This window comes from Miscanthus floridulus, chromosome 12 (genome assembly GCF_019320115.1).
Source record: "Miscanthus floridulus cultivar M001 chromosome 12, ASM1932011v1, whole genome shotgun sequence".
Lineage (NCBI taxonomy): Eukaryota > Viridiplantae > Streptophyta > Magnoliopsida > Poales > Poaceae > Miscanthus > Miscanthus floridulus.
The window spans coordinates 31,991,337-32,005,486 of record NC_089591.1 but is presented as its reverse complement, the minus strand read 5'-3'; the positions used below and the strand labels follow the sequence as shown (position 1 = coordinate 32,005,486).

General features: G+C 44.0%; 1 protein-coding gene and 1 pseudogene across 1 annotated transcript; one reads left to right on the top strand and one right to left on the bottom strand.

Annotated features, from left to right (window-relative positions):
- Positions 1–1,409: 1,409 nt before the first annotated feature.
- On the top strand, positions 1,410–3,898 carry LOC136495670 (uncharacterized). Its single transcript, XM_066491541.1, has 3 exons — positions 1,410–1,951; positions 2,032–3,599; positions 3,673–3,898. The coding sequence occupies exons 1-3, from the start codon at positions 1,484–1,486 to the stop codon at positions 3,896–3,898; spliced, it is 2,262 nt and encodes a 753-aa protein (XP_066347638.1). The 5' UTR covers positions 1,410–1,483.
- A 1,344-nt stretch (positions 3,899–5,242) lies between these two features.
- Positions 5,243–11,390, bottom strand: LOC136497003 (vacuolar protein-sorting-associated protein 11 homolog; annotated as a pseudogene).
- Positions 11,391–14,150: the final 2,760 nt, after the last annotated feature.

Here is a 14,150-nt window from a genome sequence, read left to right as displayed (position 1 = left end):
ATGATTTTTATAAACATCTTTGATTTACCAAAGAAAGCTTTCAAGATATTTTGCTAAAAAAAGCTTTCAAGATATTTCAGCATAAGCTATTTACCTGTATAGGTTGTCAGTGTTGTGGCTCATGCATATATGATGCCATTGTCAGGGAAGTTCCTAGCGACGGAAGCTTCTAGAGCCTGCTGGTACTTTCTAGCTAGCAGTACCCTTCCCCATGGCCAGCACCCAGCGTCTTAAGGATGTTCTGCACGTCTACCTTGACCCCATCGATCCCAGCAGATGCAAGATACGAGTGGAGTTCATTGTAGAAACTGAATACTTTCTCAAGGTTCACAAGGCCCAGTCCATTGGTCGTTATGCTGTCCAAAGCATCGCAGGGCTTGTTTTTCTGAACCCCTAGTGATGACACAGGCTGCTGCATCTTTGATTCGTAGTGCTCCATTCCAACTACACCTGGCCTGACTCCACCCCAGTATCCAGTAATGGCATGCCATACATACACATACCTGAGTTGTTTGACACAACATGTCAGAGAGATGACTTTCGAATTTTTTTTGTCATCTGTAATAAATGAATAAGAACAACTTATCCAATATAATGGTGTCATACTTTAGCTCATGTTTCCCTTTGATTTCATTGACGATGTGTGCTAGGCCCTTTGCTGGATCATCTTCCCTGTGACCCTCTCTGCCATTTTTCTGAAACTTGTGGTTCTCCTTAATGTGAGTCAACCTGTTTGCAAAGCTAATATACATAATAGGGAAAGTTCAGAATCTGAACTGATTCTCTACATTTTGTACATAAATCAAGTAGTATGACTGGCAAAGTGTACTATGTTTATACTGCTTGCTTTTTGTTTGACATGATTTTTACATTATTTACATAAGTTAAAGTTGATCTAATGATTTCAAAATTATCTATTGTTCCCTCATTATAAAGATTTTTTATACATTTCCATTCTCTACTAACTTTCAAAATTTTCTATTGATCGGCCACTGTTGGGGATGGACCCATTTTTGCTGTGGGATTTCCCCTTTACATTTCCATTCTTCGTGCTAGGCCTGAGTTGTTCATGCTAGAGATTAAAGTTCAAGGCTTAAAGGGATTTCTGATTAAGTGGGAGGTGGACATAGGTGCTTTAACCGTAGACTTGTTGATGAATGTTTTAGCCAAAGAGGTGCAATGGTCATCTCGCCAGTGTGGCAGATTGTGGTTCTTTGACAAGAATTTGGGAGAAGATGTCAGATTAGTGAATGACAGACAGTTGCTAGATATGTTTTCTATGTATAAGGCTGAGATGTGTTGCCAGGTCTTGCTAGGTGTATTTGATAATTCAGTATCTACTACTGATGACTATGCTGAGCTAGAACCTCTGTGTGTTATTCCTCCTGATGATGACCAACCTAGCCAAGTGAATCCACCACAAAAGCCTGAGGCCCCTGAACCCAAAAAACACAATATAGAGGCTCCTGAACCCACAAAAAACATGCCAGGACCTACTGAAGCTACAACAAAGGAGCCAGACTTTGAGCCTGTTAGGGAGCCAGACATGTTTGATAATGAAGAGGAGTACGTGGGCGTTGATGATGAACACATCTATATCTCAGTACCACCTGCACAGCCAACCACAAATGCCACTGCAACACAACCAGTTGATGACAATTCTGATTATATTCCTGCTGAAGGAGGTGTTCCTCTTGAGGCAGAAGTTAATGATGCAGATCCTCAGGAGATAAATGTCCTTCATGATCCAGAAAATCCCAACATTGTGAAAGGTGCCTTGTTTCCTGATATCATAGCATTCAGGAAAGCTGTGAGGCACTATGCTGTGATCACTGGATTTGAATTTGCTGATGTGAAGACTGACAAGACCAGGTTCATTGCCAAGTGCAAAGCTGAGGGCTGCCCATGGAGAATACATGCATCAAGGATTTATGATGGCAAAACAATAGAGGTACAACCTGTGTATTCTTATTTTTCTATTGTAAACTGTTTTTGGTACACTTTTGTAACATGTATTCAATTTTGTTGCAGATTAAAGTATTGCCTGCTGAGCATAACTGTCCTACTACAAAGCTGAGAGAAGGAAAAATGGCAACACAAGACTGGTGTGCTAGCAGGTTGACAGAATGGCTCAAGAAAAATCCAAACAAAGGTGCCAAGGATGCTAGGGACAAACTGGAAGATGATTATGGGATCAAGTTGAAGTATTCTAAGGCATGGGCAGGTATGAAGCTAGCTCTTCAGCACATACATGGTAAATATGAGGAAAGTTTCCAATTGTTGGTGAACTGGAAAGCACAAATGGAGCTTAGTTCACCAGAAAGCATTGTAGAAATAGAGGTAGAAGGGAATAAGAAGAAGAGGTTCAAAAGGATTTTTGTAGCCTTAAAGCCTTGTGTAGATGGATTTTTGGTAGGTTGCAGACCATTTGTAGGGGTAGATGCCACATGCTTAAATGGTAAATACACTGGGCAGTTGGCTTTAGCTACTGCTGTAGATGGGCACAACTGGTTGTATCATCTGGCTTACGCCATTTTTGACTCAGAGACAGAGGACAATTGGAAATGGTTTATTGAGCAGTTGCATAAAGCTATAGGATCACCTGAAGGCCTAGTGATCTGTACAGATGCTTGTAAAGGTTTAGGAAGTGCAGTGGGAGCAGTGTTCCCGCAAGCTGAGTACAGAGAATGCATGAGGCACTTGTATTCAAATTTCATGAAGCACTATCAGGGAGATGTCTTCACTGATCATTTGTATCCAGCAGCAAGAAGCTACACAGAGGGGCTGTTCAAGTGGCACATGCAGAAGATATTTGATGTTGCACCAGATGCCATAGAATTCCTGGAGCAGCATCACAACAGACTGTGGTACAGATGTGGGTTTTCAGATAAGAGTAAATGTGACTACTTGACCAACAATGTATCCGAGAGCTGTAATGCTCAGATCAGGCACATGAAAGGACTGCTGCTGCACGAATTGGTTGATGGCCTGAGAGAGCTCATCATGGAGAAGAGGTTTTTGAGGAGGAAGATTGCTAGGGAAATGCGTGATGGTATACTCCCTAATGTCATGAAGGAGTTGAATGCTATCAGCAATAATCTCAAAGTGGTTAAGGTATCAAGTAGTGATGAAGACGTGGCTGAAGTGACACTTCTGGACAACTGGAACAATCAGAGGAGACACACAGTTGATCTCCAACATCATTCATGTTCATGCAGAGAGTGGCAGCTCACAGGCAAGCCCTGCAAGCATGCATTAGCTTGGATACTGTCCAATAGGGGAATGAAAATAGAAGATTATGTGCATGAATATTATTCTGTACCAAGATTTAGGGCTGCTTATGAAGGAAGAGTAGAGCCTTTTCCAGACAGAACACAGTGGCCTGTGGTGGATCTTGGGTTCACAATATTTCCACCCTTGCTAGGAAGACCACCAGGCAGACCAAGAGTACAGAGAATTAGGGGCTGCCTTGAAGGGAAAGCGAACAAGAAAAAGGTGAAGTGCAAAAGGTGTGGTGACTTCGGTCACTTTGCCAAGACTTGCAAATTTGCTGAGGTTGACTCCGATGGAGAAATTAGGGGCAGATCACAGAACAAGAGGTTAGTGACTCATTCTCAAAGCATTTCTTGTGCATTCTGTACTGAACCTAGTGCTAACCACTATACTATGCAGGAAACGGCAACAAGATGATGACACTGCTGGGCCATCAGAGGTGAAGAAGAAGAAGACAGCACAAAAGAAGAAAAAGAGTCCCAAAAGGAAGAAGACGCCCAAGAAGAAGAAGACTCCAGTGAAGAAAAAGCAACAGAAGGCTACCGCCGCACCACAGCCTAGAGTTGTCACGAGCTTGTCACAGTTCCTTAATACCCAACTCACTGCTCACGTCACCGATTCCTGAATCTTAATGTCGAGTGCTTTTGATGGTTGCTGTGTGTAATCAGGCTGTGATTGTGAACCTGTAATAAGGCCGTGCTTTTGAACTAGAAATCAGGCCGTGCTTTTGAATTTTATTAATCAGGCCATGCTTTGTTCAGTTAAAGTCCTGTGAACTTTATCCATTTAAAGTCATGTGAACTTTGTATTCAGTTAAAGTCCTGTGAACTTGTAGTCAGTTAAAGTCCAGGCACTAGTCTGTGAACTTGTTATCAACTTATCTGTGACCTTTTATGGCATATGCTTTGTTCAGTGTGTTCAACTTGTTATCAAATTATCAGAAGTTTTCAACTTGTTATCAAATTATCTATGACCTTTTTATGTCATATGCTTTGTTCAGACGGGTCAGCTGGGCAATCCAATGCAAAATACAGGTCAGCTGGACAGCCAGGCACGGTATCGCCCAAGGAGCGGATGCTGCAGGCAATGTGACGTGCGGCGGAGGTGCTGCGGCGACTGGACAGGGGCAATACGGGCCATACTAAACATGTTGCCGTATACGAACGCCTGAAAGCCTACTTAATGGCATGAATCACGTTTCACGGGAATTACAATGGCATATTTACAATATCACGAATTGCAATGGTATATTTCTAAACTCGAAGAGTTACAATGGCAGCGTTCGAATTAACCCTTGTTACAATCTTCATGGTAATCTTGAGACTTCTAAACTACATTCAGTTTGCTAATTTGCAATCTTCTTTGTTACAATCTTCAAGGTTAGCCGGAGAAGTGTGCATTAGTTTGTGAACTGTGACGGCCGCTGCATCTGCGTGCACACGAATACCCATACAGCCACCATCTAGCCGCAAATGATCCTAGATCTCTACCATTCTCCCTGTCCCCTGATTGCAATCCAATAGTGTTTTCTTTTCCCTAATACATAATCTACTTTTATTTCGGTGGAACATCTCCATGTTCTAATGGGGCCAGCAGTAGTTGAAGCTTTGATCAGGGTTCAGATGAATCATGCAATGCAAGAAACGAATTTTTCTGTAGCGCGTTACGGACAAAGGGAACACCCAATCGTGTGATCCTGTGACCGACGTACTTCCAGCACATGCGCTACTCTGTGTTCTGTAGCAGGGGCAACCAAGCTGCAACTGCAAATAGTAACTCAGGAATGTTCATAGCTCGCATGGCAGTAAGGCCACATGTGGAATAAAGCCAGGTGGAGTGAAATACGATTCTAACCCAAAGATTAAGCAGCAGCGTTTCAGAAATTTATCATTGATTGCGAAATGCATGTCGCAAGCAGTAGGATCAATGTTAGCAACAAAGTATGACGAAATGGCGAAATGATACAAAACCAGATAGATGCAATATTGCTGAGACATACAAAAACATGATCCATATAATACTTCTGTTTTCAAATATAGATGAGCGCGAGCCAAACATCAAAACTCAATGCTGGAAACTGCAGCAATGTCTAAGCAAAAGCGTTTGTGCTCAGAGAGGGACTGCCGGAAATGAGTATTTACAATGCCAAGTCGGGGAAAAAACCTCACGGCATGGAAAAAACAGGCCAGATAACATAACCCGGTAGATGAAAGAAGCTTGCTATCTGTACTTCCTGCTATAATTGATGGACGCAGAAACACTCACATATCATCAACTGACAAGAAAGGGAAATAACACCATATAAATGCTGTACAAGGCAACGGAGTACCGGTGGTCCTTCCCTATCATCCGTTCTCAGGAGGTACGGTTGTCTTGCTCACTATGCCCTTGCTAAAATAGTCTGCAATGACAGAAAAGCCGTCCTTAGAACCCCTCAATTGCCTGAAAAAGAGATCATGGTCCCTAGCGTTTTGTTCTAGCTTCTGCTTTGCCTCCATAACAGATCTATATTCAGGTGCGCATGCTGGGCATTCTTTTTCATTGTCACCAAGGCAGCGAAGGTGGAACGAGTGCGTGCACATGAAATGGACAGCAGGCAGATCAAGGGTGAAAGTGCACGCACTACACTTGCTCAGTTGGAAAACCTTAGCGTTTGTCTTGAGATCTTCTATCTCCCTTTTCATCAACTCTGTTTCCCCCTGAAAGAAAAATGATATTGCTTCACAGCATGTTCCTTATCTCAATTGACATAGACTCATTCTTATTAGAATTTCAAATATATGCTCATAATCATGCTACATCTAAGAAAGGTTATGATGTGCAATCTTTTATACACAAGAAATAGAAAAAGATATACTTGTGAGTGTGCTTGTTATAGGAATGTCAATTTATAGACATGATCAATTTGCATTACCAATAGAGCATTAATTCTATTCAAGTGAAACTCTAATGTTGATGTTAACTTCAAGAATTTCATTGCTACCATGGAAACAAAATGTAATCAGATATTCTTATTTCAATGCCATACTCTTATTTCAATGCCATACTCCACAGTGAGAGAACTCCCCTGCCTGTCTTGGGAGAGGGGGACTACAAAACCCTCTAGGTAGACACAACTTCCTAGTAGCCTAGCACCCTTGTTCGAGCCTAAGTGGGCAGCATATCAACTGGAAGCTCCACCAAACAAGCTATACAACAACACAACAACAACAACAACAACAAAGCCTTTAAGTCCCAAACAAGCTATGTTCTACAATATTTGTCCATATTAACCTAACCGCTCTTGACATGAGAGTAATTAGCATATTAGAAAAAATGGCAATGTCCTAAAAAAGTATGAACAGTAGCTAATCATGTTATGATGCATGATTAAACAAAAGTGAAAAAAACTAACACTATCTTAAATAACATTCACAATAGGGCATGGTACGCAAAAGACAACTGTCAAAATTCAGTGACTGGGAGACATGTCCCAATACAAACCCTTTTCCTATCAAAGGAAAACCCAGTTGGTGCATAAATATGTTCAGCTGCCTCCATACATAGGTTCATCACATGCAACGGGACCTGGTAGTAAACTGAGAAAAACTGGTGGATGCTGTGCTGCTACCTCCAGCCTAACTCACGATTTAGGGGTACCCGCGAGGGAGGGATGGGGGGGGGGGGGGGGGGGGGTGGTATTTAAAGAACTATATCTGAAGTAGTATCGTCTCATAACAAGCTTCGTATAACTTGTTAAAACAAACAGCTTAAGACCAATTTCCCAAGTACAACTGAGTCTGCTTTGTACTATATCTGAAGTATTACTTTTTTCATCTTCTATCTGTCAACGGACCAAGCAATACTAATGCCTACTCCTAAATATTATTAAAAAAAGACTAAGAATAACAGTGGGAAATAGATACTGCAATGACTTGTAAAGTTACTAACCTGATACTTATCAATAGATTTTCTATCATCTTCAATTAGCTTTGATTCTTGCTCAAGCTTGCGAGCAATGTAATCTTTGACGACTGAGAGTGTCAAGCATGGGTTTTTTGATAGTGTTTGTAGCATAACGATGGGAGGCACAACATCATCCTTCTCAATGTAGGTCAAGACCTCTTTAACTTCTTTAGAGCAATCTTCCCCGAGCTCCCCAAAATACTTCAATAGATCACCCCACAGAGAAGGATCCCCTCCTTGAGACGAGTCTCCCAACTTCTTGCAACATGCAATTAAACCTTGATGATCATGTGCTTGCTTGTAACAACTAATAACCTCTTTGTAAAGTTTTAGTTTCTCATATAGAAAGAGCAACCCATCTTTGAATGCATTAGTATTACAAAGAATGAGAGCAAGATCAACATCATACAAAGGATCTTCCATCTCAGATGTCCAAGCAGACTTGAGTAATGCAAGCCCTTTCCTTCTCCTATCAACAATATTCTTTGCTATTTTAGGATCTTCTTTTCCAAGATCAGCTTTTTCCTTTATTCCTGGCCTATAGCCATTAGCACTTTCTTTACCTTTTGTTTCTTTGATATAGTGATTCTCATATTCATTTTCTTGAGAGATAGACGGGAAGCTCAAATCATTTGAAATATAGAGCTCCAAAAGGGTGTTATGAATTTCTGTTTGCGCAGGTGAGTCCGTCACTGCTTTGATATAATTTTCCAGAAATTCCATCAGATATTGTGGGCTGTGCACAAATATATTCACAAAGTCCATTGGGGATGGTATCATAAGCAAGTGCATACTGTTCGAACCTCTTCTCGTCGTAGGATCTCCAACATCTGTACAGAGCTTTAACAGTATTTCAACTGTTTCAGCAGGTCTATGTTCCACAAGAATTTTCCCATATTCTTTTACAGTAAGACCTGCTTGATTTGCCTCGAGGCCAGAGATATATTGCAGTGCCTCGTCATATCTACCAAGATCCTCAAGTAAAATCTTCAAGTACAAACTCATGCCTCCCAGCCTTTTTTGCCACAAACATAGCATGTTCATGATATCCAGCTGCGCGGCATACTCTTATGGCAGTTTCCACATCAAACTTGATCTCACCTACCCCATCTTCATCTTTGATGAAATGGTTAAGTTTCTCCACATCTTTCAATTTGGTACAGCAGTTCAACAGAAGGGTGGTGTGGTCTTTGGATGCTAACCCTCGATCATGTAACTTCTCTAAATAATTTGTGAGGTTGTAGATGCGCTTTGCATCAAGGAACTTCTGTATAACATACGATGGTTCAAGATGACCAATAGTGTGGATATACTGGGACATAGCCTCATCATATTCCTGTTTTCCATACAGATGGTCACCATACTTCCGCAGCACCTCAGCAGTGGAAGCAGGATCAGCCTGCTGACTTTGTACAAGATTGATTGCAACTGTATAAAGATTTTTCTTGAACAACATATCAAGCTTACTTTCCATGTCTTTCTCTCCAATGCACAGAATCTTTTTGTCCGCCATTATGAGAATAATATAACCCCACTCACATACCAAGTGTGAAACATCCCCCACAGGCATGCTATGTGCAATCAACCGATTCTTATGATCATAAACATTAAGAGTGCTCTTCTGTGTCCTCTGATCTTCGATAATGCAGAGTAAATAGCCTCGAAACCAACCTACAAACTTTTTCTCACCATCAAATGCCCAGCAAGGGCCTCTACCATCGACTTCATAGAAATATACAGCTTCAGGTCTACCAATAATTAAGTCCTGCTTGGTGAACATCAAATATGTAAGGTTTGCAGTTCAATGAGATAATCTGAATACAAAATGTAAATGTATGGGAGCAACATAGGCATGAATGTAGTAGTCAAATACATGCTAAAAAAAGTTTAATCAGTTTCTCAAACTAAACCAGCTAAGGTTTTCCAAAAAAAATAATGTATACATCATCTTGTGGACAAACCCACTTGGCCGGCATCTGTAATCAATTGGGTAGATATCTGGTGGACTGAGAGTTCCTTCAGTAACAGGCTAGCAGCTTTGCTGAATAACTACAATATACTACAAACCTGTTTGGTCAATGGGCATGCATTACCTCACAAGGGTAGGGTATCACATGACATAATTTATGGTAAGAAAATTAAACCGCTACGGCGCTACAGCATTTTGTATGTTGCAGTTGAGCTGATAGTTATGCTACCAAACTAGCCAGACAGTCCCTGTTAACAAAACTTAGTTCAAGTTGTGAACTGCATCCTAATCATGACCCATACTGCTTATAGGATTGAATAAAGGGCGTACCCAGTGCAGAGAGCTCCTGCTCTGTGCAGGGTCTGGGGAAGGGTGTCAGTGGCAAGCCTTACCCTCGCCTGTGCAATGCGAGGAGACCGCGACTCGAACCCGGGACCTTCCGGTCACAGGCGGTAAGTCTCTACCGCTTGCACCAGGCCCGCCCTTCGCTTATAGGATTGAATAAAAGGAAAAAAAGATGAGTGTGCCCAAATCCATCCTTACCATACGGTCACTCATTGCTACAGCATTGGTCTGACAACCAATCTGATCAAGTGTTTGCCTCCTTGGTGGCTGAACATGCAAGCTGAACAAGGTTACAGAGCCAGGAGTTACAGAAAAGAGCTGGTGTGCTTGCCCCTCAACTCGGAAACCAAGACCAGTAATAGGCAAACTAGTGCTGCCATCTGCAGCAGCCTCAACTTGCAACTTGAAACGTGTAATTCGCTCACGTGCAATGTCACCTTTGATGCAATAAATGAAACCATTGTCCAGTCCAATGGCAATCAACAGTATGGGTGGTGCTTCTTCTAGAACCATAAATGATGTAATCTGCGAAACACAGCAAATTATGCCAATTACACTTAAATCAGATGTTACAATCCGCGTCATATATATGAATTATTATGACAAGAGATAATGTGACAAACACAACATGTGGATCAAATGAAAAAGAAGAAGAGAATTTACCTTTGCTTGAGGAAATTGATCAGTGAAGACCCGCAAAATTTGAACACAGAAAGGAGTTGTTGTACTTGATCCTTCTTCTTGTACTTTATCGAGGTCAAAAACCTTTAGACAGATTGCTGATGACTGGGAAGATGACTGGTCATCGTCTCCAACCGTGACAAGAACATTTCTTTGCTGATCAAACAGACCAATATAAGTTGTTAATTAGGTTCATTATGTAGCTGTAGTTATCACAATAAACTGTACAGTGTGAATAAATGTTTGACACAGCAGTATGGGGCAATATGTTGATCTCAATTAGCAAATGATAAATGGTACTGGTACCCCAATTGAACCGAGTTTTTTTTTCCCCAGAGAGTAGGGAATTTGATAGGGCAGAATAAACCAAATCACTGATCTTAAAAGTTGACAAAATCAACTAATCCAACAAGATTTTTGTCCAATTTCAGGAACGATTTCTGGCATTGCTTACTCAGCCACAGTACAAGACTGAGGTGGCCATCGAAGATTGGTAACATGGCTTGTCATACCGCAGCTGATTTTCAAGTAGTAAGAAACAACTAATTTTTGTTTCTGATGCACCCAAGCTAGTGAGTTACACATGATTCGGTGGTAGGAACCACTAACTAGTGTTCTAACCAGTAATTTGACGACAGGTTGCATAAATTTGCGAGGTGGCCGCGAACGCCGCTGCTTCAGGTGCGCTACAAGGGTTCTGGGCGTACCTTGAGCTGCTGGAGGAAGAGGACGGAGGAGGCGTAGGCCTGGAAGCCATAGGAGAGGCGGAACCCGCGGTCGAGGAGGCCCACGGTGCCGTCGTCGCACCCCACCGCGACGCGGCCCCGGCCGCCCGAGCAGCAGGTGACGCGGCCCGCGATCTCGGCAGGGACGGCGGCGGCTGACCCCCCGCCGCCGCCGCGGCCGGCCGACTTCTCCTCGAAGAACTCGAACTTGCGCCACTGGTACATGTCGGGCCGACGCGATGCGGCGGATCGGGGCCGTTGCGGCGAGCGGCTTAGACGGGCTCGGTCTCGGCGGCCGGCTGGGGTGGCGAGGTGGCGTGCAGGAGGGAGAGACGAGGCCGATGCGCTAGGACCGGTTGGCTACGCCCGCCGACCGCGAGGTTGATCGGACCTAGATGCGATCGTGCCAGTGGCGCGGTTCCCTGTTGCGGACGCTCGTTGGCTCCGTCTAGGGACTTGGGTGCTTCCGCACTTGGGATGATGTCTGATGGGCTTATGATATTGGGCCTCGCTGAACTGCTCGGTCCGCTCAGCCTTCCTCTCGTGGCACACTCACGTCGCTGGCCGCTGCTCGTAGCCTATGGGGTTCTGCCTGACTTTTTATTATTATTTTTTAACCTTTTTAAAAAAATATTTACATTTATACCCATGTGTCTAAATCCCGTTTAGACCAGGATCGGCGCCATGGCCTATGGCTCCGAGACGTGTTACCTCAACGTCATAGGTCATGGCACCGACCTCATGGGGTTAAAGATGAGATTTAGTCGCTTAGGGTATAAATGTGAATATTTTAAAAAGCGTTTATAAAATAAAAATTTTGGTTCTGCCTCTGCCTATGTCTTCTCCGCCGCACTGAGGAGAGCCATTTCAGAGAGGACACGCATGCATTGCAACGGGCCGAAGGAAGTTACTTTTGTAGGCTTTTGTAGTGGAAATCACGGGTGCAATTGAGTGGAGTGGAATCTCTGGGTTGTGTTTGGTTGGCGGAGATGCTCTAGAAACACTATTAAACATGGTTTATTACTTGCTTCGAGCAATATTCCTAAGGTCCTGTTTTGAAAGGTCGATTTTAGATTAAAAAAACGGTGTGAAATATCAGTCCAAAAGTTTTTCATGTCTAATTCAAGAAAGTCTGCTTGGATGCGTTGTATTTGAAATCAACTTACACCGGTAACAAGCATTTACACCCGATAAAATATAATCACCTCTTCAACCCATACTAAAAAACGACGGAAGTTGGGCTCTCTATCTCTTCGTTCCGCTGTTGCCGATGCCCAATCTGTCTCACCCTTGCCTTAATTCGCGTCGCTGATACCTGCACTGCGTGACCTCATTCTGTGCCGACAATCTCCATCCGTTGTATGCCTGAACCCTGAATCCAAGTTAAGGCCGCGTGAAGGGCAACGAATCTGTGGCGGCGGCCATTGTGAAAGCGGCGTCGACATCCGTCCAAATTCTGACCCCACGGTTCGATCTGCCGAGGCCTCGGTTGGTGAATGGCAGCGCTGCGAGGACAGTTGCATCGATGCAGCTCCAGGGCCACAAGCATGGTGGCTGTGTGGCAGGGAGAATGCGCCGAACAAGCAAGCTGCATGGCCAGCGGCGAGCTCGTCCGGCCATCTGTTTTTTTTCAAATTTTTAGCTTGACCGTTTTAGTATCTACGTACGTACTGGCTGCTTGGTTGTTAGCCTGTGATTTCTGTGGCCATCTGTTGAAGCTAGAATCGGCTCTGTGATCTATCGCTCTCTTGAAATTCAAGTGGTAAACAGCCATTTCCAGAGGTGTAAAAATTACATGCATTCCGATGGTTTAAAGAATTTGGAAGCATCCAAACATGGCTAAGGAACAGATGAGGCCGGTGCGTCCGTACGCCCTAGTGGCCCTACACAAGCTGCTATGATGATCTTCCTGTGCTGGGATGCCCCCAAATGCCAAATGGCCAACGGCTCTGGATGCCCTTTGCCGCAGTGGAGGTGGGAAAAGCCGTGCGCCGCTGCGTGCTTGCGTGCGTGACCACGGTCCACGGAGGCCGGCGGCTGCGCGCGGGCAGCGAGGCTGCTGCCGGGCACAGAAGCCTTAGCGGCGAAGGCTTCCCTGTGCGTGCATTGCGCAGCCAGCCAGTGGCTGGCAGTGTGGCACTGGCACTAAACGTTGGGCTTCAACTGAGGTGGCTCATTAGCAACAAATTAAGCTCTGCGACTGCGATTGCATTTGTCGTCCATGTTTTCCCTTTTTGCCGGTGCAAAGAATTAGCATATGCATCATCCTGCATGTAAAGTAGCAACGTGACAAAAGCTCTGCTATTGCATTTTGCATCAAATCGAACATGTGACAATATAAATATTTTTTTGAAAGGAACCCAAAAAATATAAATATATAACGAACGTTTCCTCGTAATTGCCAAGAACAAACCAAAGAATGAAGTTAAGGACAACGAAAAAAGGAACTCTGTTGAGCGCTTTTGCTTGCCAACTGTTGCGCACGAGCTGGAAGGGGGCACCGGCCGCATCAGGGCAGGATCAAATCGGCGACCCCCATAATAACAGGGTCTTTCGCTGGACCATGCATGAATGATGCCACCCAGGGCTCCGTTTATTTTCCGAGAACGCAGCGCACACAGACACGACGCATCTATCGACTTTTAGGGACTGTTTGGGAGAGCTCACATGGGCTCCGGCTCTTCCAAAACCCACACTGTTTATGCTACTTTTTATTAGAGCTGTTTTCAAATAAACTAGGAGCTAAAAGAAGCTACGATTTTTAGCTCCTCCGGCTTGGGCTCTTCAATACTGTAGCACCGATTTTTAGCTCCTCCGACTCGGGCTCTTCAATACTGTAGCACGGACCATGGAGGAGCTGGAAAGAGCCCGGCCAAACAGGCCCCTACTCCCCGTGCTGGCTTTGCATGCGTGCGTGCCCACCACCTTTAAGCGTCACTTGTGTTACGGCCGCTTTTGCTTGCTTTCACCAACCTTTGTTACGCCCGGCAGCATTATATTTTTCCTCTGTTTGCGCGCCCTCATTACTTAGCCGTGTCAGGTTAACTTAAACCGATTGCTTTTGGTTCCAGTGTGACCCTGAAGCTTCTGGTAGCACATGCATGCAACCCAAAGCCCACTTGCTGACCTCCTCCTCCTGCCCATGCCCCTCCGGCCGGGTGACCTCTATATATACCCATGGCGTCCCACTGGCCAAACTCCATGTCCAACCA